The sequence below is a fragment of the Poecilia reticulata genome, linkage group LG12 (genome assembly GCF_000633615.1).
Source record: "Poecilia reticulata strain Guanapo linkage group LG12, Guppy_female_1.0+MT, whole genome shotgun sequence".
Lineage (NCBI taxonomy): Eukaryota > Metazoa > Chordata > Actinopteri > Cyprinodontiformes > Poeciliidae > Poecilia > Poecilia reticulata.
In genome coordinates, this window is record NC_024342.1 from 2,664,974 (window position 1) to 2,690,715 (window position 25,742).

At 40.3% G+C, this 25,742-nt stretch overlaps 1 protein-coding gene across 3 annotated transcripts in view; it reads right to left on the minus strand.

The window, feature by feature from the left end:
• The window catches only part of camk2b2 (calcium/calmodulin-dependent protein kinase (CaM kinase) II beta 2), a 49,013-nt gene that overhangs the window by 8,983 nt on the left and 14,288 nt on the right, over positions 1–25,742 (minus strand). The window contains exons 5-16 of one of the 3 annotated variants that reach the window (XM_008423239.2): positions 25,595–25,660; positions 21,877–21,949; positions 17,906–18,008; positions 15,004–15,087; positions 14,825–14,919; positions 14,601–14,723; positions 13,142–13,225; positions 12,186–12,228; positions 10,362–10,433; positions 7,330–7,364; positions 2,009–2,077; positions 374–418 (exon numbers count right to left, since the gene is read on the minus strand). In XM_008423239.2, the coding sequence (XP_008421461.1) occupies positions 374–418; positions 2,009–2,077; positions 7,330–7,364; positions 10,362–10,433; positions 12,186–12,228; positions 13,142–13,225; positions 14,601–14,723; positions 14,825–14,919; positions 15,004–15,087; positions 17,906–18,008; positions 21,877–21,949; positions 25,595–25,660 (892 nt within the window). Of the gene's footprint in view, positions 1–373; positions 419–2,008; positions 2,078–7,329; positions 7,365–10,361; positions 10,434–12,185; positions 12,229–13,141; positions 13,226–14,600; positions 14,724–14,824; positions 14,920–15,003; positions 15,088–17,905; positions 18,009–21,129; positions 21,203–21,876; positions 21,950–25,594; positions 25,661–25,742 lie in introns of all 3 variants that reach the window. The other 2 variants (XM_008423238.2, XM_008423241.2) reach the window with 2 other exon arrangements.

The following is a 25,742-nucleotide window of genomic DNA, read 5'->3' on the forward strand; positions in this document are numbered from 1 at the left end:
ACAAACGCAGACACAGGTAGAACGCTTAGCCACGTTTAGCACACAGTCTGAGTGGAATGAGTGTTAATCTGGCCGTGTTCCTGCTGACACACACTGATTTCTCAGAGAACTTCACTCATCTGAACGCAGTGAGGCAGCATAAGACAACAATAAAAAAATGCTCCACAGGTTCACGCCCACACACCTCTCTCTCATGCAGAGAAAGAAAATCACAAAAAATTCACAGTGTAAAAAGTTTAAAATGATAAAAAGACCCTTTGAAAAACACTTTTTAGCCAACAAGGTAAGAGGAACAGATTAAAGAGAAGGGATGACAAATGATGAGGAGAAGACGAGGAATAAGGGAGATGGAGGGAGAAAAGAGAGGATGTACCTTGATCCCATCTACTGGGTTATGGATAACAGTAGTCTGAGGCTCCTGGAGGAACAATGGAGAGAAAGAGGGGGAGGAAAAAAGAGAAAGTGGGAGTAAATGAAGTCAAAATGGAAAATGAGTTATGCCCAAATGAGAGTCAGCAGACAGTAAGACGAGAGTAACGCATGGAAACGGGAAGAAAGTTCTGAACACGGGAAGACTCTGGGACAAACAGTGACAGCAAAAAAACAAAAAATGAATGTAGTCATGTATTTATTATTTCACTTCGTCTCGTCTCTTATGAAAGATGAAACCTAGCAGATTGTTTTTAATTGTACTACGAGTTAAGTCCTTTAAAACACACTAATAACCCACCGAGGGACACTGAGTCCATCAGAACTTACTCTGCTGGTCCGAAATCTTCCCAGAGTTTGATTCAAAGCTTCGTTCTTTTCAGTAGCTGCGTTTCCAGTACAAATGTACGCAATAACTTTGTCAATATTCCGCTAATGTCAGAAAAGACACAATTAAGCAATTATGGTGGGTTTTTATTTTTTCAAAATAAAAAAAACGCAATTAAAAGTCACAAATTAGTATGTTTGTTCATGTGAAAAAATCTGCCATTTCGTTTTTCTCCTACCACTTCCTGTTTTCTTCGTGGTTTGTGCCAGTGGAAACATCCTGAGATCACGTGACACTCGTGTGATGCAAAAAAAAAAGCAGTTTTTCAAAAACCAAAAAATAACACCTCATTCTAGCACAAAATCTTTATTAATAAAGACAATTTTTTATTTAGTTTTTAAATGTCAAAATATGTAGTTAAATGGTCAATGGAAGCACATCTATTAATTTAGGTCCACTGAATGCAACACAAGTATTTCTCCCACTATGCAAAAAAAAATAAAAAATACAGTTTCCAGACTTTTACACTCCTCTAATACACTCTTCTTGGATACGACGCTTTAAAATATGAACGTGAGGAATCTCCCCAAGAGTGGAATGAAGATAAAAGGTAAAATTTCACTCAGTTTTGAAAAAAGGAATTAAGTGCACATGTTTGAAGGAATGTGTTTTTCTATCCCCCTCAGGTTAAAAATTAATTAGTAGGAAACATACATTCCTACTAATATTTCATTAAAGTTGCAGAGATGCAGTTGCGTCCCCAAGAAGGGAAAAAATGTTGGTCACCCGACAGAAAACCTCCAGAGAATCATGTTGAGTTTATTCAAAGGAATACCTTCAATCTAGACAGAAACGCTAAACCTAATAAATAAATAAATATTAATAATAACAATAAATAATATCACAGATAGACAGACAGACAGATTTCTGCTTCAAGAAGATCCTGTCTCAGAGTTCTACAGACATTTCCTTTCATGTCATTGTTGGTGTTTGACCTCTGACCTGCACTGTCAGCAGTGGGACCTTACACAGACAGGTGTGAGCCTTTCCAAAGGGGAGATGACTCAGAACCCAAACCTCTAGTCAACCTTTGCATCGACAGACATTTCTCGTGAAGCTGCTATTCAAAACTTTATTATTTTGCAAACACACAGAAAATACACATTCTTTCACTCACACACACACACAGGCACTCTGTACAGTGTAGATGTGGTCCGGACAGACAGACAGACAGAACACAGAGCTGCGTACCAGTGCAGCAGAAGTGACGTTGCCTTTGGGACTGGTGACTATGCTGTTTCTGGTGCTGTTTGTCTGAGGCTGTGACGGAAACACAAAGTGTAGCATTAGTGCTCAGAGACAACGCAGACAGGTGCCATCTGCTGGCTGGAAGTGGGTGAGGACTGGAAAAAAAATATAGATACACAATGTAATCAAGGTAAATATAGATAACGGAGGACAACTTAACAAAATAACACTAGGAAGATCAGAAGGAGTGTTTTTACGCAGGTTTGGACAAGGAAAGGGTTTCCATGGTGATTCCAACAACTTGGATAGAATTTCTTAAGGTTAAAGGGTCAGTTTCTGATTATAATTTGAGCACACTTGGTTTGCAGTGGCCTAATCAGAGGATCTAAAGAACAAGGCTTGATTGCAGTTGTTGTTGCCAAGGATGACACAACCAGCTATCAGGTTTGGAGGGCAGGTGTGTGTGCTCAGATTTTGCCTTTTGATACACAAACATCAAGCAAACTTTGGGACTAAATCCTTGTAAAAAAACAACCTAAAAATAACAAAGCAACACATAGCTGCTTCATTTAACCGGAGCAGATAATGAGACCTGCAGCACTTGCTTCTGACAGAACTGTGAAGCATAACAGGCAGTTCACACACACCCACACAAACGACATAACATGCTAAATATACAGCCGCTCTGTTTCTTAAATAAGTAGCGAGAATGTAAGTGGATGTTCTAAACCAGCATGCAGAAACAGTCGACTGCAGGCGTGACGCACCCCCCCGCCTGCCCCCCCCCCACACAGAGAAACGCTCCGTTTTCCTGCTGCTGAAAGCCGAGCTGGGGCACAAAACTGGTTGCAATCATTAATTTTACACGTCTATATATTTAGTACCTTAATACTGAGGAACTTGAAGTGGTTATATTTATGGTATAAAGGTACGTAACCTGGAGCCAAACAAACTCTTCCCCCGCTGGGGAACATTTCAAACTCAACTAGGAAGGAAATCTGAGCGATTTAAATGTTGTTTGTGATAATCAAAAGAAAACATCAGCAGGGATTTGCTGAGTGGAGAGCTGTTATTACAGCAATCACTTCAGTAAGTAATTTTGTTGCTTTTTCAATAACAATGTGAAAACATTTGAAGAGTTTTTTTTCTTTTTTTTAATGGAACCGGTATATTCTGTAATTTACTACATTTATACGCAGAGTTTTTTTTCCCTTCAGTCAGTTTTAAATCTTTTCAGACTTGCATTACCTGGAATACAGCTTGAACTCTGTTGTGTTGCGTTCCACCAGGAGCTCATGTGAGAGGATGTGAAAGTTTTCCAACTTTAAAAACAAATTAAAATCAGAAATTTGCGTTGAAGAGCTATTTTTGCACCATAAAGCTAAATCAACAGTGACATTATCCAACAATAATCCTTCATTCTATTTGACTTTTTCTTTAGTTTTAGTCTATTTTCCACATGTAGCAAAATGGCAGCTGACAAAATATTTTCCATCACAGTTTGATTGGACGAAGTCAACCCTGCCCAGTAGAGGGCGCATGTTTCTGGATCTGAAACAGGCCAGGTAAAGCTTTAACCTTGGCCTGAGCTTCTCCAAAATATATTCAAGGGGTAAAAACTTCATTCGCAGGTAGAAAAATAGACATTATAATGTGAACCCAGAATATTTCAATACTGCCCTCATTCTTTTAAATGAGAGAGAGAAAGACAAAAAGGGACGTTAAACAGAGTGATTTAAACTGAAATGTCGCTCATCCTGAGGTTTTAAATATTCTAGTCTTAAGATAAAGCTACAGTACTGAAGGATAATAAGACATTTCCCAGGTTGGCTGCCTTCCTGTGACTTCACAGCACAGATCTGGCAGGCCTGTGATTATGTAATGACAGATTAATCATCTGGTGGGAAATAATCTGAGATTAGCATCAGGGCGCTCCATGACAGGAAGGGGAGGGTTAGTGATGTAGGAAAGAGTGACTGGAGGAGACAGACAGAAGAGACTGGAAAACTGCTTTATTAATAAAAACCGTGGTGGAATCAAGGATTGTTAACTGGATGCCTGATAGCAAAAACAAACATCTCTGTATCAGGTTATATGTTCTTACATTTTGGTCCCATCAGGAAGTTATTTTGTTCATCTTAGTTTCATTTGGTTTTATACAACAGCATATTAAGGCCTTTGGAAATTGAAAAAAGCAGAGGAGTAATTTTGTGAAGAAAAAAACTCATATTTTTTTAGATTAATCTCAGGAATTTTCTATAGAAAAAGCTTCAAGAACATTTTTGAATTTCAAAAGATGAAAATCTTCTACTTTTAAAACTCAGAAAATTTCCAAAAGAGGAAAATGCTTGACTTCTGAACCTCTGAAATGAAATGTCCTTTTTTTTTAAGAAAATGTTTAACCTTTGAAACCCAGAAAGACCCTCAACTGACAGGACCTACACAACGTAAGTCTCCATCAGCATGACAAATAGCAATACAGTCATTTGAAAAGTCAGGTATTAACAATATAAAATGTGGGTGGAAAAACGATGTGGCTTCATAATTTCATCTGGCTTTTAGTTCAGCCAATAACAGTAAGGCAGGTAGAACTGTAATTGACACAAAGCTTCTGCCTTTTCCCATCATTGAAAATGAAAATGTATTTCTAGCGGGTTGTTGAGGGATCTGTTGACAAGCTGCAAGTAGCAGGAATCCAAATAATTGTTGTATAATTACAGCAGATGAGTGAAGTTAACACTATTAGCAGACAACATAACAGCCTCACATTGTTCACACCTAACAAGCCCAGATGAATTAATAATTACACCATGTCATTTTATGGTTATTATGACACCTAGAGAGGATATAAAATGATAATAATATTGATTATGTGTTTAATATGGTTACTTTACTGTACATTAACATTTTGAAAGCAATTCTTCATTTGTTTTAAGCCTGGCAGGTCTCATTAGCCTCGTTGTGACAGAGCAAATCCACTGGGAAACTCAAGCTAAGGCTGTCCTACACCGGCTTCCATGTTCTTTTAGATAGAAAAGCTAACACAGAAATTAGCATTTGATTGCAGGCTTCCAACTCAGGAGTTTAGTCAGTGAATAAGTTTAATTTTTCAATTGTTGACTCAAGCTAGAAACCACTGGCTAATTCCAGTTCCTAACGGCAACAGAAGCTACTAGCTGACATTTAGCGAAACTGTGATATGAGGAAAATGCTAGAAAACTTAGCATGAATTCATCTGATACTATGTGTGATTTAATAAAGTAACTGGTGAGACAGAATAACAGTGAACTAATTTATTCATCTACTTGTTTTGAATCAACTGATGGTGGCGCTGCAGTAGGGAGTTTGGGAGGTCAAAGTGAAAGCAGGTTCATAGCAGCAGGTTAACTTTGTGTTTTTGTCATTTGTTTGGCTTGTAGTTGTGCTTTAATAAGATACGTCTTAAAGGAGCAGTGTTGTGCAAAATCGACTTTTTTAAGCTTTGCATCATGTTATAATGCTATTCCCTCACCAAAAACACACCTGGAGTGTTGCTTTGATTTTTTTCTTGCATGCTTGAGAAATCCTTTCATCTCCATGGCAACCATGGAGCTGTGCAAAATGCCTGGATGGCCCTAGCTCCGCCTTCAAGGCAAAGCTTGTCGTTGGGGCTGCAAGTTCCAAAAGCAGCCCTCCCCGAAATGCCCCCCACTTATCTCCTACAGACTAGCCAGCAGCAATTAGCAAACACCTGGTGGAACGGTGATCTGCTGAGCTCATTATACTAACTGCTTCTCAGTGCAACGCTGGTAAAAACGGTGTTAAAGGGCTTATAGAGGAGTGATGTTGAGATGACTTCCTGAAAGCGGAGTTTCAGAAAGAGCAAGAGCTTTTAAAGAGACAGAGGCCCAATTTCAAGACATTAAATTATAACATTTTGTCTAAGTCATGTTTGATATGTACATTATTTTATAACTAAAGTTAATATAATACTGGACTGTCCTACAAAATGGCACTATGTGGCTTGAAAATACTTAATGCTGCCCCTTTAAGCAACGTAGCTGACTTTCAAAGAGCTTCAATCCAGAGAACACACAGAGGCTCCCACTGACTCATGCAAACACAGCATGCTTACACAGCACACACAAGACACAGGTTTCCAACAGAAGTACACTGCGTACTGCAAACACACACTCACACACACGCACACACACAACAGAAAGCAGCAGACTGCAAACACTTCAGACTTTAGATGAAATTACAGCAAAAATAAGAGCAGCAACACCATCAGAACCCAAATTACTGCACATTCAGGATCTGAGAAGTCTCTTCGGAGAGTTAAAGCATGCAGAAATTAATTCTTTAATGAGATTCGCTTTGGCACTGAGGGAGTATTCGGAGTGAAAAATGTCTGCAGCAGAGCTGCGAAGTGTCGGCCAAGTCGAATGAAGACGTCTGAGAGAGCAAACACTGAAAAAAATAGAATGCAACTCCAACTTAAAGAAAATGCTATGCTTGGTCATAAGTTTTATATACATAACCTTTATTTTACCAGAATAAAAAGCCCATTGAGATTAAAAACATGAAAACAGAGTCCTGACCAAGAAGCAGCAACAAATACATCACATAAAATCTAATTAAGTTACTCCAAGTTAATTTAATTTAAATAAGTTTATTAAGTTGTCAAAGTAAATAAGTTCAACAAACTTCATTCAACTACTTGTGACTAATTAACACATTTATCTTTTTAAAGTTGTAGCTGTATTCTCTTTTTTCAGTAAAGATGCAGAGAATCAGATGTAGATTTCAAAAGATTTAAAGAAACTTAAAAAAAAAAAAAATTTTCATTCGAATCATGTGAACATCAGTGGGTTTGTGATATTGAACACAAAACTTATACCAAGTTTAGAATTTGATATGATCATAAATTAACCCAATATGCCATTGTACAGGCCTTCTTCAGGCCTGTACAGGTGATCCAATTTAAAAAAAGAATCAAGTTAATTTGTTACAAGCAATCAAATTAAGTTCATCAAAGTAAATATATTAAGCTTATTAAGTTTCCATATTAAACAAACATAAAAAAGTAAGTTTGACAAATCTCAATTTATTTTAAATTGGAGCTCCATTCGTTTTTCTTTTTTTTCAGTGTACAGGCAGAACGAGGTCTGGCATTTGCCTTTTGATTTTCAAATAAAACTTCCTGCAAAACAATGACTCATGCTGTGCCATTAAGGCCAAAACTCTGCAGTACTTAATGTAATAAGTTTGGCATGAATTTAAAAAAAAACAATAAATATGGAACAAAACGGAGACGGAGCGGATAAAAACTGGACCTGGCCTACCTTGACGTCTGCCTTCTTGTTGAGGAGACTCTTGGCTGCTGCAGAGAGGCAGAACGACACACCCTCAGACGGAAGAGTACACATCATAGCAAAACGTTCAGACCACCACCACTCCTAAAAATCTGCTCACACAAAACACACACGCACGGTTATTTATGCATGCATGCATGCAAAAAATACAAAAAATTAATTTGAAAAACACCACCTGCTTGAAAGCAAGCTGGAATTATTACAAATAAATGTAAAACTGATCAAAAACATTCCCTTTTCTTCAGTGGGAAACATTAAAAACTGGCACTTCCGAACCCTGATTTGCAGTTCGGAGCATTAGATAAGCAGAGGGCATCAGCCATGAGGGGAGGAGGGGAATAAAAAAAAAAAAGTCTAATTCTCCATATAATCCAAACACACAGATGCACACACAGCCACCGCTCCACGGAGGGGGGATTAGGAATGGAGCTGTGGAGGAAGTGGAATAGAGCTGCAGGTAAACGATAATGGGTTGGTTAATCTCAACAGTAGGCTGGATTACTGCGGTCCGTTGACGGCTGCAGCAGGAAGTGAGGGGCAGGAAGTACAGAGAGCACAAGCTCTGGTGCCGGGATACTTTCTGAGATGTTAAATGGGAGACTTGGAGCTGCAGCGCCGACGTTAATCCCTTATCAAAGAGACACTACAGCTCTGCGTGAAGCTAACCCTCCCAGTTTGGCTAGTCTCTCTTTCTCTGCCCCCTCATATTCTAAATGCCGCATGCACTCCTGATTCCTATTACCACAGAAGAAGAGATGAAAATTAATACCTTCTTCTCACAAGCTGCGTTTCCATTCACCATATGACTGCGAAATTTGACATTTCGAAAATAAATTTGCTTAATGGAAACACTCCAATTTTGAAAAATTAAATAAGAACTAATTTTTTGACTGAAAGTTTTGGTGATAAGATGATTTTTTTTGTTGTATCGAAATTAGTTTACTTCGCAAAACTGCAATGGAAACACTTTTTTGCATCACACCAGTCACATGATCAATAACTGGATGTCGCCACTGGCTCAAAACATGAACAAGACGCAGGGTTTCCCCCTGTGTATTATAAGCCTGGCGGCCGGCCATGCTTTACTAGCCCCGCCGCCAGGCTAAGCGCTGCTTGTTTACGTTTCTAGGAAACGCAAACAAGCAACGCTTTTTTTTTTAAGCCGGGCTGCAAGCGTCTCTTTTGCTCTTAGCATTTCACTAGCAGAACAGATTTATTCCTAAAGGATAGGTTTATAATAGATAGGTTTATAGTTTTTGCATTTAAACCCGACAGCGCGGACCAATCACACAGTTGGCGCCTCTGCTGCTTTGAATCACGCGCTGCCACTGCTTTACCTCAGTGGGAGGTAAAGCAGTGGCAGCGCTGTGTCCAGTTTCACTTAAACTGGACACAGGCTGACCTGTATGGATATTTACATAAACCTACTGTGAGGAATTATGATCCTTTGGAGAACTCTAGGTAAGAGTTTAAAACCTGCCGCGTTAGCTCTGGTTGCGCAGCTCAATGTGAACTGCAGGAATAACTTGTAGCGAATTCAGAGGTYGCATTGTGGAGCGGTGAGAATGATTTATCTTTGTGAACRAACAATTATATGCRGCGTTTACATCTCAACACCAGCGTGTGGCTCTGTGTCTGTCTTTGCTGTAAAGTTTATGTCTGTGGTCCCGGTTGGCCGGAGCGTTTGTGGATAACAAGCAGCGCTAACCTCATCATGCAGGTTCAGCCCGGTGAGGAGCTTTCGCGCTCTCCTCGGAGTCACGCATCACGCTGATTTTATGTTATTTTATTATTATTTTTAGTATTATTTTTCCGGTTTCACAATGCATCAAACCATATCAAATGCGTTGTCTACTTAGAGTTTATGCGCGCGGCCGTACAGAGATCTGAGAAACTAGTCCCATAAACTCGACCAACCAGAATAGTTTCTGTGACAATTAAAAACTCAACAGACATGAAACAGAACAGCTACTAAAGTCACATTAGCAGCATTGAATTAAATCTCCCATTTGTTGCGCATCTCTGCGTAGTGCAGCAGATTACAAGGCCTGTCCAAGGCTGTATGAGGCCTTGAGCAGAATTTGATTTAGGGGCCCCTCTTGTTGCTAAAAATATCAGCACCTCTAACAGCTTCTGTGTTAGATTTAGTGAAATATGGGAGAAGGGAGTAGTTTAATTGGCCAGCCTAAAAAGCAATAAGTTATAATCGCAGTTTACTAATTTGTATTTGTAAATTCAAAGATTAAACTCACAGCAACAGATTGTTGCTATGGTAACAAAACAATCTAATTATGAATATTGTTCTTTGAAGTTTTACAAAGTAAACTTGCCAGCTCCTTAAAATCTTGCATCTAAATGTTAAACAATTTAAAATCTTTTAATTTATGTATGCCTAAAGAATTTATTAAAATTTAACAGCATTGATAAACTCAATAAACAAGTGTTACATTTATGTATCTGTGGTCTGTTTTAAAATATTAGTTTTTATGGGGCCCCTGAAGCCCTGGGGGCCTGATGGAGCCGCTGACTTAATTTGGATTAAACAGAAGTGCAAATTTGTTGTTTTTAGACTAGTTGTAGGTTTAAATAGCATTTCACTGGAGATCTTTTCCCGTAGCATATAATTACACAGTAATACTTTTACATTTCCAGTCACCTAAACATCTTTTAATACAAAAACACGGTGGATTCCCGGTGGAGCGCCTCGACGCGCCGACCACCGGGCTTAGCAAGTTTTCTGGGGGAAACCCTGAAGACGACAGAAAGTGGTGGCAGGTTCAACCTTTATCAAAGTTTTTGTGCAAGTTTGTAATGGAAACGCAGCTACAGAGGAGCGATGAAGCTGCTTACCTTGGCAGATATTTAAGGTGCATTAAAGGTGAACAGAGTGAAAGAGAGAGAGATTAAAACAAGCAAAGACTGTGTGTGATGTGCAGATTTTCATGTAACTGAATCAGTTTAAGGATTTTCCAACCCAGAGGGAGTGGAGGAAGCGGGTTCACCTTGTTCCACGATTCCAGCGGTGGTTCCCGCCACCCCGCTGACGGCAGCCGGAGCCGTGGTCTGTCGACCCACTGAAACACAACGGAGAGAGACGAGAGACTATTGGACAGAAGAAAACCAGGAACTGGTCATGCAGTGCTTTGGCAAAATATTCATACCACCCTGAACTTCACATTTCTCCATGATACAACCACAAATGTTAATTTATTTAATGCAATTTTATTTAACAAATATCTGTCAGTTGTCTATCATTTTTAAGTGATCAAGAGCCATTGTGAGCCACAGGACGGAGACCCCTGAGTTTGATATAAAGCTGCAGTGTGTCACTTTTATTTAAAAAATGTTTTGTTACATATTTGTTAAAACTGTCATCATATTGTGACTGTTATGAGACAGATCATCTGTGAAAATAACCAATCCATTCTGCTTTCTCCCCATGCTAACCAGAAACAACCAATCACAGCCAGGAAGCAGGTCTTGGCGCTGTCAATCACCCTATATGTGGCGCCGCTCATCATCCCCCTCTGCCTCTCCGCTTGCCGCTGTGGTACGCTGCAGCTATGCAGCTAATAGAGGCTGTCCTGAACGCTAAGGCTAGTTAGCATGGCAGATAAATGCTTTTCCTGTAACGATAAGTTGTTTCTCCACCATTGGCACATTTAGCAGTGAGGGAAGACGTGGAGGAGACTGGTTTCTTCGCAGATTGTCTGTCTCACATTTCACTGTCACGACATAGTGACAGTTTTAACAAATATGTAAAAATAAAAACAAACTTTTAAAAAAACAGTTTTTAAGCATGTCTGTGTGTTAGAATGGCCAAGTCAAACTACACACTCAAATCTATAATCTGCCAAGACTTGAAATCACAGGGAGTTTGAGTGAATGAGTTTAAGTGACAAGATAAAAGTTTGTTTTTTCTACTAGGGAGCTAAACACAAATGCACACAACACTTTTTAGATTTTTAGATATAAAAATGTATATAATAATGTACAATTTTAATTCTAGTTCATATTTTGGTTGCTCTATTACATAAAATTCTCAATAAAATACTTTAGAGTTTATATTTTTGACATGACAGAATGTATAAAACAACCTAGTTGTATTGTAGCTTAAACATGCTTTATGGTTTAACCCAGGTACTGAAGGGGTTTGAATACATTTCAAAGCACTGCATTTGTAAGACATTCTCAGTCATTCAGCTGTCTCTGAGTCACTCTGCTGATTGGTCTAATTCTGTCACATGACCTAGCGGTGCCTTTTTGACTAAAAAACTCAGACCAGATGGGATGCTATGACACTACCGGATGCTTTGGCAGCCATGCTGGTGAGGCTTACGGTTCTGGACTCATCAGATATTAACATTTCAAATGTTTGTTCCTCACACCTGTTGTCATCTTCTTGGTGCGTCAGATCGTACGTATCTGTGTGCTGACTGAACTCAGAAGCAGAGGTTGATCTCTGATTAAACACTCATCAGCAATAAAGGGAACTTCCTTTTCTCCTCATTCGGCTGAGTAAGTGGCCATAAAATTCATTAGCTGAGTTCCTTAATGAGGTTTGTCCTACCAGCACTACTGCAACACATCACATGTAAAGGTCTATTGTAATTAAGATGCTTAGTCAGAACTGTAGGGAGCTAAAACTGAACAGGATGAACTATATGGTTTTTCTTCGGCTTTCTCAGCCGTGCGTGGAGAGATTTTTCACATTTCTTCTGTACTTTGCCATCATATGCATAAATGAGTGTGAACTTTAGTGTGGGTGTGCTTGTGTGTGAAGGACAGATGGCATGTCACCTGTCTGATCAGAGCTCAGTTCTTACCAGAGAAGTTCCTGGAGACGAGCATGGTGGTTAAGATGGCTCCCTTTTTTTAGACAGAAAGAGAGAGAGAAAGATAATTAAAGCCACCAATTTTGAAGTGCCAGTACAGAAATAATTGTGACAGATTTTTCAATATTTGCTCTTATGCATGAAAAGAGAAAGGTGGTATCTGTCTAGCCAGCCTTATTGTGGATCCATAGCCATAGAAAATTCTGTGGACTTTTATTCTAAAATTTGGATTATTATTGTGAAACCGCTTCTTTTATTACATCTCTGTCTCCGGGGAAACAGACTCTCAGGACTCACACTCTCTTCCATATTTTCTCCATTGGGAATTCCTTCCCAAACTTTTTTTACGCCCCTTTTCCTCCCAGGGATTTTGAAAAAAGGAAAATCTGACATTTTTGAAGAGTTTCAGTCCCAAATGAGAAATTTTTTTACAATGCTTCCCATTGAAAAAAAATGTGAAGGAAAGCTGTATATGTGATCAAATCACTCTGGATAAAACTAATCTCTATCTTACTTTGATGATTCATGGTGGAGTCATCAAGTGAGACACTACGGTTCCTGCTTCCTGAAGGTAAAACGTGTTGCTTCATCTGTTATTTCTAGGATATTAGAAATAATCAGTCATTTCTTTTGAATGCTTAAATACACATGCCGATTTTGCACATTTTGAAATTAAAATGAACCTACTCATTTGCAAATTCCTTTAGACCAGAGTACATTATATTTTATAACTGCACAGTATTTATGCTGAAATTTTTCCCTTACTGTACAGCATATAGATCTTTATTCTGTTCTTTGCATATTATTGTCTTTGTGTGAATCTACTTGCCTTTATTGCCTGTCACTTTGCTGATCTCTATTTCTATAATGCTGCTGAGTTTGTTAAATAAAATGTAGAGCAATAGAAGAAACAAAATGTCTTCGTGACCTATTTAGTGTTTTCACACCTTAAGTTTCCGCCTGGCGTTAAACTTCTTCAGGCACTCAACCGTCTCCTGTCTGTGCATCATGGAGGCCACCGTTGAGCGTTGCTGTGGGAAGAGAGAGAGAGACAGAGAGATGCTGAAAATAAAACATCACAGCAGAACAGCTTTGGCACTGACAGATTTATGTGGGCAGAAGCTGCAGGAGAGCCTCTGCTTTGCACAACACATTTTGTTGATTCTGAGGCTCCCGAGGTACCAGGCCTAAACAGATTCACGTTGCTCTTCGTAGATTCCGGCCAAAGTATTTTGAGTGCTTTGCGAGGTTATGGAACAAAGCCAGCCATCGGTAAACACAGCAAACTGAACTACAAAGGCAAAATTTATCCGAGGGGCGATATTTGACCTCAGGAAGCTGCTGTTTGCAGCTGAATCTCAAAGCTGCTTAGAGCCAAATAGAAGAAGTAAATCCTTCCTACAAACACTTTATTTTGCTTCACAATAAATTCCATCCCATCTTGAACTCTACTGTTGTTTTCCCACCTGATAGTCTGGCTGCTTTGGTTAAATTGGGGACCAAAACTGCAACATTTGTTCCAACTTCAGCTGCTGAGGTTCTCTTTCACGCTGCACAGTGACAAACCAACCAAAAGCTTTGAAAAACCTGTTCCCCTCCTCGCCTGTGGAGGTGCTGCACCATGAGCTACTGAAGAAAACGACACAAAAACCTCTGACGAAGACACTGAGGTAAACTTCCTTCTTCACAAAATTTAAACAAAAATGGAGTGGTGTGAAATTTTAGCAGTCGTAGGATTTCTCTTTGGTAAAAGACCATGAGTCATTTCTAGACAAGCTCGTTTGTTTTGGTTGTATTTACCCAGAATGCCCTGCACTGTAGTCCTCTTCCTGCTTTTGGACGGTCTGTGGTCCAGTTGGCAATCACATATCATTTCAAACTGCACCAGAGTTCACTCCAACCAAACTGAGACATAGGTTTGCTTACAAAACCTTCATCTGGGCTTCCCAAAATTGTTCAAAGGCTCATTTCTGAATATTAAAAATATCAAAGACGTCTTTCACCCATTACTCTGGCATTTAGCAAACAGAAATTATTTGGGTAATCTTGACTGACCTAAATCAGAAAACATTTAGTCTCATTCATTGTCTTCTTTCATACAATATGTGTAAATATCAAGTTTCAACTGTGCAATACCGTGAATGTAATACCTTGCAATACTTTGTCAGAGAGAAGTCACACTTTAGTATTTCTTTGACACTAATTGTCCAGAGAAAGCCGGGCTGGTATCTGCTCCAGTCAGGGATAGATTGCGTGTTTGGGAACAGATGGTGGGAAGGCTTGGAAACTTCCATCAGATGTTCTGAGACTCCCAATTAGGCTTTTACAAATTAGTCAAAGTGGAGACGACGAAATATTGTTTTCTGTCAGCAGCAACAGGGTTCTGGATGTGCGAACACCACTTACGCAGACCCACGGGTGCTTCAGAGCCTCTTGGGCAGTGATTCTCTTGGCAGGGTTGATAGTCAGCATCTGGTTGATCAGATTTTTAGCCTCAGGAGTCACCGTGTCCCACTCTGGAGAGGGAAACTAATCAAACCCATACACACACAAACATACACACACACATGTAAGCAGCGATATTTTTTCCATCTCACGTCAGACAAAAGCGACGGAACAAACAAGCTCACATCGTACGCTCCGGCTTTGATCTGCTGGTAGAGCTTGTGCTGGTCTTCGTCCCAGAATGGAGGGTACCCAACCAAAAGGATGTAAAGGATCACGCCTACACACAGGAATACATCTGTCTAGAGTGACGGGCAAGAGAACAAGGAGGCGGCAAGCATGACGACGTAAACAAAGAGCTTACCACATGCCCAGATATCTACAGGTTTACCGTACGCCTCCTTCCTCAGTACTTCTGGGGACAAGTAGCCAGGAGTTCCTGCAAAGCCTGCAAACAGAAAAGAAGGGAAAGTAGGACGCACATTCTTAGCGTTTTAGACGAGAAACCTGTACAGGAAATACTTTTTACAGGTACGTCTCAAAAGATTAGGATATTGCATAAAAGTGAAAAATGTCAGTCACCTCGGTAAAGTGAAATAGTTAATTTTTATTAAGATTCACAGAATATAGAGTTAACCCCGTCACCCATAAATCAGCAAAAAGATTCCTTAATAAAAACATTTACAGACAAATGATTCCTCGTCAAAATGAGTCAGAACAACCTTAAAGATATTTAGTGACAATAGCATCTTTAGCTTCATGTATTTCTTGGAACTGGTTCCTCGTGGCCTGGAGGCGATCAGCCTGTGGTTCTGCGTAGGTGTAATGGAAACCCAGGATACTTTGACAGCTGCCTGAAGGTCATCTCTCTTGTTGGGTCTGATGTCTCTCATCTTCCTCTTGACAGCAGTCCATAGATTCTCTAAAGGTCATGGGAGTTTGCTGGCCAATCAGGAACAGGAACAGGGAATCAGGAAGTGCTACAGAATCTCCTGGTAGACGGCTGTGTTGACTGGACTTCAGGAAACCCAGTGGACCAGAACCAGCAGATGACATTGACATGGCGACCCAAACCGTCACTGACTGTGGAAACGTCACTCTGGACTTCAACCCAGGTGGATTCTGGTCCTCTCCACTCTTCCTCCAGGCTCTGGGACATTTCACCAGCTGTTTGCTAATTGCCGCTTGCTAGTTTGAAGGAGCTGAGCGGGAGAAGTCGCGGGCAGATGTTTGTGACACACATGCATGAAAGAATCAAGGCAACACACCGGGTACGTTTACGTATTAACAGGTATTAGTGTGCAAAACTTTCCTCTGCAGCTAAGGGGATCAGTAGTATGAACTAAAAACAAGTACAGGAGATTAAACGTAAAGGTTGGTCTCTGATTCTGTCTCCATTTTTTCCGTATTTACTCACATTTCTACATGAATTTCTTTAACAATATATTAAGTTATTAGCAAGTTGATTAAATTACACAATCACAACTGAACCACATCATTATCCCTTTGACTTACATGACAGTTTCACCTTAGGACTGTTTAATAAATTGTATTTAGCACTCTCCTTCTTTCCAGTGTTTAAATGCTGCATTCCTCCAGAGCTGGAACCTTTCTGCCGCCGTCTTATCTTTAAAGATTAAACGATCTGGCTGCCTTCGCTCTCAGAAGCAAACTGTTCCTGGTGAGTCTTAATGAGTTCCCTCCACCCACCGGCAGCATTACAACTCCAGCTTCCTGCCTCCGCTGGATCAATCAGCGGAAACTGTTTCACTTTAACCTCAAATATTGACACGTCTGGATTTTGTCTGGTTTGTCTCGGAGCTGAGCGGATTTGGAGATGGCAGACGAAGACATCTTAATCAGTTTGCTGGTATCTATATTTGACAGAGGAGAGATTAGAAAAGTGGGACTCTCCAGGAAAGCTGTCTCAGGCAGCTGTCTACAGGAAAAGCTAGCTTTCAATGTTTTAACACAGAGAAAACCGGTGATGAATTGGCTATAAAATAAAAAAAAGCTACAAATAAGAAATAATAATAATAAACATGCCCACAGCAAAGAAAGTGAGTAAAAATGCTTTCCACTGCAGCTACTAAGAAATGCTTCAGACAATCACAGCAGTGAGTGCTGTTCAAAAATAGATGACGTCCAGGCAGAGCTTTTACTTTGGCGCAGCCACTTTATGCATCTTTGCCTTGGCTCTGGACTGACAGGAGTAAACATAGAGCACTTGTTTCAGTCGGTATAAGCACTTTTCATCTCTGTAACCCATTTAGGTTTGCTTCCTGAACAGAAAACCACCAACTTTGTTTTAAAATTCATTCTTATTATTCTTTAGGTAATATATGGGAAAAATACTGCGCAAAACAGAAGATAAAAGGCCTCCAACTGGATCATTTGTTAAGAGGAGAGGAAGGAAAAGTGATCAGAGGAGGAGCTTGGTCCTAGAAGGCGGAGCTACGCTCACCCACACTGCTGAATGGTTGTCATGGAGATTAAAGGATTTCTCAAACATGCATGAAAGAATCAAGGCAACACTCCAAATATGTTTTTGATGAGGGAATAACATCATGACATGATGTAAAGCTCAAAAAAGTTGATTTTACGTAATACTGACCCTTTAAAATAATAATAATAATAATAATAATAATAATAATAATAATAATAATAATAATAATAATAATAATAATAAAGTTTTTGCTCTCATCTTAGTTTTGGAGTAAATAGTCACAAACATTGAGCCACTTATACTCTAGCTAAAAAATAGATTAATGACAAAACTTTAGAAACTGTGGGCCTGTCTTGTCGTTTTCTGTTTTGTATTTACGATTTACAGATCAATTTTCTACAAAAATCTGACCATTTAGTGGATTTCAATTAAATCTTCCATCTTTCATTTATTATTTAGCGGATAAAATAAAAATGCCACAAGAAGTTTCTCTTTAATGCAGTTTTTCTAAATATTTCATAAAGCTGCAATATTTAACAGCTTCTTATTTAATGGAAACACAGCAACTGTGAAATTGTGTTTTATTGATATTAGTAGAATATAGACAAAGAATTGCACACATTTGTAATGGAAACGCATTTATTTATGAAATCCAAACCTGTGTTTTTATGACTACACCCTTTTGGATGACTTGTATGTGTGTGTGTGTGTGTGTGTGTGTGTGTGTGTGTGTGTGTGTGTGTGTGTGTGTGCGTGTGTGTGTGCGTGCGCGCGTGCGTGCGTGTGCGCGTGCATGCGTGTGTGTGTGTGTATAACTTACCAAACCAAGCCTGCTGCTCTCCTTGAACCTCTATAGCCAGTCCAAAGTCAGCCAGCTTTACAGCTGCGTTCTTACACTTGCTGGCCAGCAGCAGGTTCTCCGGCTGCATGCGTAACAAACACCACAGACAAACAGTCACATCAGCTCTGCACTGTGGAGCAGAATGTTGGCTTTGTTAGCAGAGCAAGGCTGGGATCTGAGCAAAGCAGTCCACTTTGACCAATGACCAGGTTAGGAAGGAAAAACTCCACAACGCCTGAAGGAATCAACAACCTGAAGAATTCAGCGTGGTTTGATGGCAAACGGACGGTACTTTTCCACATTCTGTCACCATAGCCACAATGTTTAGTGTGAACTTCAGCATTTACAGGAATCGACTGCCTTGAGAAGCCACCTCTTATTTATTTTTTATTTTTAGAAATGGTAATGTAATAAATAGTGCATTATGTAAAGTGATAAACCATCACAAGGCATTATGTTGATCCTAATCATCGTACTTCTAATAACAGTCATGTTGCAGATCCCATATATGAATTTAAATGCACGTTTTGGTGAATAAACACCAAACTTTTGATCATTTAGTCGCCTTTTCAGACTCACAGCCTGAACCCTGGGCTATGAGGCAAAACAATTCAAAATGCATTCAGGGGTTTTCTTACATTTTGCGTCAATTATTGCATGACGCAGGTTCAGTGATGTTACATTTTAAAACCCTGTTTCGTTACATTGTTACATAATGCAGCGGTACGTCGTGTCTTTTGTTCTGTTTCTGTGTATTTTAGTCTTTCTTTGTGACTTTCTCTCTCTTTGGTCTCTGTTTTTGTACCAATACATGAACTATTTATGTCCTTCCTGTCTATAGAACGCCTCCATGATTGTTTTGCAGGTCTGTTCTTTTTATTTCTTCCAGTGTGTAAAACCTGATTCAAATTTGTAAATATTTTCAGTTATATAATTAAAGACAACACATTTACATTGATGAAATAAAACTATCCCAGTCTGACCCTTGCACCCCAAAACTCCTGCCCCTTATTGTTTTCATGGCATTAAAGGAATCTGGGTTATTCCAGCATGTGAGGACTAATAACAGCTGTGGATGCCGCAGACTGACAGATGGGGTTTAAAGCCTTTTTGCTGTTTTCTTTAATTCAGGACGACAGAAGACAGCTTGTCTGTTTGAGGTAGTGATGTCTGTGCTGTTCTGATGCAGAGTTAATGATGAGGCAGAGGAAAGACACACTGACTGTTCTGAAGAGTTAAACAGTAATCTGCCTAAAGAGGAGCAGCTAGCTGTGTGTTTACCTCCAGCTGGAGCACGGACACCACGCCACCTGATGCTGGCTGATCTCAACACTTAAGACAAAAACATTCATTCTTTCCTCTTCAGTCAGCCGCCAGCCAGTCTGTAGTTCATTGAGAAGGTTTCTGTTTAAAGGAAGTTGTTCCTTTCTACTCTCACCCTGTGCTACCTATGTAGCATCAAAGCTAAATGTTCATGCAAACTTTTGGTTTTATTGGAAAATGTTTTAATTTCTGGAATCTGACTGTATATGACAATTCACCACCAAACACCTCAGTGGAAATCAGAGGCACCTGTTTGGGATTGTAAAGTTACACAACTACAGTGAGCTTTTAAATCCCTACATATGGTACTGGTTCATTAAGTCTCCATTCTCTTTCTTCTGACTTCCTGCTCTTAACTGACCAAATCACCAAATAAATCTTCACCTTCTGAACTCACACTGGTGCTTTGCTCTCACTATTGTTGCTGTTCTGTTTATTTGTCACCACTGTTTTGCAAACTGGCTGCGTCTTTGGTTGCTCAGGTTAACTCAGGATTCAGATGTCGCCAATTATAATTCAGTTTCCACTATTGATCACAATAAATTTATTTTTATAATACATAACTCATGTTCCTTTCTGCAACGTAAAGAGCTGATCGATAAAGAGAATCTAGTCCTTCTGATAACTGATAATAAGTTGTTACGATGTTACTATGGTAACATGACGGAGCTCATCCAGCAGAGTTTGTAAAACACGTGAACTTTCACAAATCAAAGACACAGCGTTCCTTCCCTTTCTTTAACGTTTACATGTTCATGTAAAACACGTTTGGTCCTCCAGCTGGTGATGTGTTGGTTTGACACGCATTAAAAATAAATGTGACATCAGCGTTTACAACCCACTGCCAATTTGATTATTAAATGAATATTTTTATTTTCAGGTTGCTCAGTAAACTTTAGGACTAACTTGTTAAAAACTTGTTGACAAATTTCCTCCCATGTCCAACAGTGATGTTATAGTTTACTGACACACCCTTAATTACAGCTCTGTGTTGCTATGGTAACAAGACATTTCCATTCGCTTGTCCTCTGCTGGGAAAAAAACCCTCACGTTATTAAAAATGAACGATGTCTTTCAAAACAGTCTGTTTGGTAGGAAACATGCAGCACAATGAAGAGCATCCACAATAAATCTGATTGTTGGCAACATCTGTATTTTCATGCATTCGGGCCCAGAGATGGGAGCAGACATGCTGACTGTTGGACACGTTCACTACACTTACCACGTCTCAACATCCAGCACCAGTCAGACAAGGTGGACAAGGAAGGAAGAAGGAAGAGAGTCTGCAAAGTTTCAGCCCTGCTCAGTTAGCAGGTGACTGCTATCTGAAATATGAGCATCCATCACCAACTGGCACAGATTTCTGGTTTAACAACAGATTTAGCTGTGTTTTATTTTGGATTTTTAAAATATCTTCCAGTTCCAGCATGGAGTGTTAATCTGTACAAAATTAAAGTTCATTAGTTTTGCACTATTACGGCATTTTCAATATATTAGTTGAAAACTGCATGAAAACGATGCAGCTTTGATGCAGTAATTATTGCGATTTTCGTTTATCGCAATAATTTCTGGGACAGTTTATCATCCAGCAAACTTTGCTATCGTGACAGGCCTGGTCACCAGTATAAATAACTTTTCTTCAGCTGAATGAAGTTAGAAAAGGCACAGATGCTCTTCCTTTGTTCAACAACTGACTCGCTTCTCCTGAACTGAAAACAGTAGTTCATAGTTCATAGTTCTGATTTCAAAACTAAACAGTACAGAGATACACACACTGACACACACACACACACACACACACACACACACACACACACACACACACACACACACACACACACACACACCTACACACCTACAGACTCCTGCAGGTGACTCACCTTGAGGTCTCTGTGTACCACCCCCATCTGATGGCAGTGGAGCACGGCCTCCAGGATCTGCTGGATGCAATGACTGCATGCAAACAGCAGGGGGAGTAGGTTAGTCCAAACACACTCAGGCCCATCTCACCTCGGTCACATTCATGCAGAGGCTCCACCAGCCACCAAGATCCCCCAACAACACACACATACGTGTTCCCACTGAGAAGGATCACTCTCAACACATACACACACACACACATGCATACACACAACCTGCCTGTGTGAAAAAACTCAGACAGGCGACATACAGTGAGACGCCGCTTTGTGTGGGAGACCCTCAGTGTAACCTGCGTTTTTCACAGTAATTTATTCACAAACAGCCGCAGCGCCGCAATTGACTTCCAAGTTTCAAGTCTCTGCTTTTTGAAAATGCCTACCTATACATCCTCTTTCTCTTTTTCTCTCTCTCTCTCACATACACTGTCTCACACATACTCACTCTCTTTTGGTCTGGGGCTCAGCAGGTCCTGTTGCCACGACAGACAAGAACTGATCATTTGGGTTTAAAGTAGTGCAACAAGAATCCCAAAAGCAAAAAAAAAAGAACCTGCAGACAGGCAGACACACACAGAGGCAGACAGACAGACAGACAGACAGACAGACAGACAGCAGGCACAGGCAGATTGTTTTAAAATCACAGGCATGTTCCAGAGACACGAGCATGTAAATGCAGGGACACGATACGACACAATGAGACACACACACCTTGAGGTCCCTGTGCACTATGTCATGTTGGTGGGTGTAAGACACACTGTCTAGAATCTGATGGATACAGTGACTGCGGAGACAAAACGACAGGGTGAGCAGCAGGTAAAAGAGACGACAAGGAGAAGGACAGGGTGAGAGGAGGACAGGATGGGCAAGGGGGTCTTCAAGAAAGAAAAACTGACATAGCAACACACATTACACTCCACAGGGATTTAAGCCTCCAGCTCTCGGCTCTTGCAAAGTTTTCACAAAAGGCTTTTGTGGCTGCACTCTGCATTCTGTTGACTGGACAGACATTTCATTTGTGTTTACAGAAATGCTTTTTTGTTCACATTTTTGAAATATGTGTACAAATAAGGAAATAAGAATACCTTTTTCTTGTTTTATGCTGACACACAAAATGGTGTTTGACATTCCAACTGGTATGACAACGAGAAACTATTTTCCTAGTCAATAAGTATTCCTTTGGATGATGTAACAACCTGATCCCTAAAGCTCAAAGACTGAGCTCAGAACGCTGTTGATTTACCCAAACTGGGTTTTGTCTGACAATCAATTTTTTTCACCCTTTAGACTAGTAATGATAGCAGAAGGGAAAATGATGGTCTATTTCAGGTCATGGTTTGTTAGTGTCATGTCCAGCACTGCAGAATTAGTTCCGATTCCCAGAAGTCCTGATGAGATGTGCCAAGCACAGATAAAACACTGATCATTTAGTTGTATGACTATCAAAACAGATGTACATGGCCCTAATACCGCCCCATACATCATTGCCGTCATACATGCACCAGCTTGTAAATAGCACTAGTTGTTCATGCTCAACTTTGAGTCTTGACAAGAATAAATATCTAAGATTTTCTTGGATTTAAGCGGACAGAATATATAATTGTGTCATTTGGGTGGACTGAGAGCTCAACAGAATGCAAATGGAACACAGGAAAGAATTTCAGTGAGAAACTCTGGGCAGGAATACAGGTAAGTTCTTCACGCTCCCACACACAAACATCCAGACTTGCATACACTGACACTTACACAGTTAACATAGAATGAAGGAAACAACATGGGTAACACATGGGAAGATCATGAAATGCAGAAATAATGCCCTTTGAAAGAAAGTAACCAGTAATCTTCATCTGTTTGCATCAAGATTCTGCTGACTGACCAATTTATATTTATGATGTTCTGTTGGAATAACTTTATCTATAATAGTTCTAGTCAGAAGCTTGTGTCCACTCAACCTCAAGAGTTGGATGGATGAGCTTGGAAAACACTACAGATTCCAGGATCATTCATTCATGCTAGTGATATAATTGCATTGCATTTAGGGTATTCCACTGAGTTTGGATATGATATTTATGATGTCTTGGTGCATTATCTGCATTACACAGGATTCTGCACTTGTACTTTATGGAATAGCAAAGAGTACTTCAGGCATATTGTCTGCCCCCTGTGCTCAGGTATTGATCTAATATGATAAAATACCAATTAGACACTACAGTGCACATCATGCAGACAGTGCAGGTAGTAGAAGAGAGCTTTTCCTTCACAAAATTCCTGAGGAGAACATGAGAATTTGATTGTCAGGTCTTCATGTCTTCCGTGAACCTGAAGAAGTTTCATGATTGTAATCCTTGAGGTATCTTGTGAGGGTTGCTCACAGCCTGCTTCCTGGCTGGTTTTCAAAGGGCTTCCCTATCCTTTTATAATAAAAGTTATAGTAAAAGCTATGTCCACATCCTCAGCACAAAGTTGAGTTTGTTCCCACCGCAGGATGGACTAACTCTGTCAGGGTTGCCTCTTTATCACTGACCCTTTTTTGTGGTATTCATGGACTGGCCTCAAGCGTAGCTATGAATACAAGAGAGTCTTGTTTGGGAATTTTAGGATCTCATCTTTGCCTTTTGAAGATCTTATGATCCTGTTGGCCTTAAAAGCCATGATCCTCAGAGCATACTGGAGGGTTCACACACCAATGTAAAATTGCCAGACGGGATAAGAGTCAATGTATTTGAGTTTGAAGATTCATAACTGGAGGGCAGTTTAGAACTAAACCCTTTGGTTTGGGGGTCAGTTTCTGCCTCAGGATTTGGAGTTTTGTTCAACAAGACAAGTGAGTAGAGGATGGGGTGTGAGATAGATGGACATACCATGGCCTCTTCTGAAGAAGTGAGGATACTTCCTGGGTCAGTCTTTGTAAAAAACAAAAGCTCAGACAGAAAGTGAAGCTCTTGATGTACTGGTCCATCTGCGCTGACAGCCTTACTTATTGTCCTGATAAATGGATCATGACCAAAAGGTACAATCTCGGAAACAAGCCACTGAAATGAGATTCTTCTATAGAATGGCAATGATTCAGTCTTTATGATGGAATGAGACGCTCCTGCTCCTCTGTACTGAGAGGAGTCAGTTAATGTCTGATGCCACTGGGACGCCTTCCTCTAGAGCAGGGGTGTCAAACTCCAGTCCTGGAGGGCCTCTGCCCTGCAACCTTTAGATGTGCCTCTGCTGCACCACACTTGAACAGAATAATTAGGTCATTAGCAAGACTCTGGACAACTGATCTACACAAGGAGGAGGTAATTAAGCCATTGCATTCCAGTGTTTTATACCTGTGGAACATCTAAAAACTGCAGGACAGCGGCTCTTGAGGACTGGAGTTTGATGCCTGTGCTCTAGAGGTATTCTTGGCAGATGCATCCCATTGGGGGGAGACACTTGAGCAGACCTAGAACTTTATAGTCTGCAAGTTCTACTTGCAAGACTTTATTGTCTTGACCCTGCTGACTGACTAGTCTTGAACTTGCAAGACTCTTGAAAGTTCAACTTCTAGTGTTTTACGTAGACCTAAATCACTCAAATTGATTTAGGTCTGCCTCCTGAAGGGCTACAGTATGAGCCTATTCCATATTACGTGTAAAGGGTGTCCCTTCTTCTATTCCTTCCAGAATAAAGTGAGGCTGAGGTCAGTGTTTCCTCATCCTTGTGACCTGAAGGCAACTAATGGATGGCTGAAGGGAACATTTTGTGTCGCTGCCGTAACTCTGGATCCTGACTGTACACAGCTGCTCCTGCTGTTAGAATATTTGATTCACGGTAAAGTATGATCTGTAAATTTAAAACCAGCAAAGCCACTCTAAGAATGACATTACCTTTCAATAAATGTGCTTTTCCATTAGAATGAACAAAAACGAGCCAGAAAATGTGGCAACAGGTGTGAGGAGTGACAAGAAGGCAAAATATGACATATTTATGTGGTTTTGAGAATAAAGCAGCTAAAATCTCTCATTATCCCTGCTTCTCTGTTCCTTTCAATGCTCCTGTCCCCTTTTATTCTTCTTTCTCGCCTCCACAAACCGCCTCCTCGCTCAAATTGATTTAGGTCTACCTCCTGAGGGGCTACAGTGTGGGCGTGTGTGCACTTTTTGTTTTGTATGTGTGTGTGTTCTCTCTGTAAATTCTGACTCTGGGTGGGGGAAAGCTCCCTTCGACCTCCATTTGCAGTTTGGCTCACGTAAAAAAAATTTTAAAAACTGTGCAGAGGTGGGATCCATCAGAGATCACAATGTGCAAAAACAGGAGAGGCAGACGTCTATGCGCAATGTGTCAAACATTTTCTGCCTAAACGAGAGGAGAGCAAACTCTCCGGGCTGCTGGAGGACTGCAGAGGCTGGAGGGGAGGTGTGTGGGTGGGGGGAGGAAGGGGGCGGGGTGTTACCTGGCGTCTGCTTCGCTGTAGTACTCCCTAGCCACGATGTCCTCAAACAGCTCCCCTCCTGTCACCCTGAGAGACGGAAGGGATGGAGTTTGAAATTACACACTTCTGCTTTATTCACACACACATACACACGCACATACACACACAC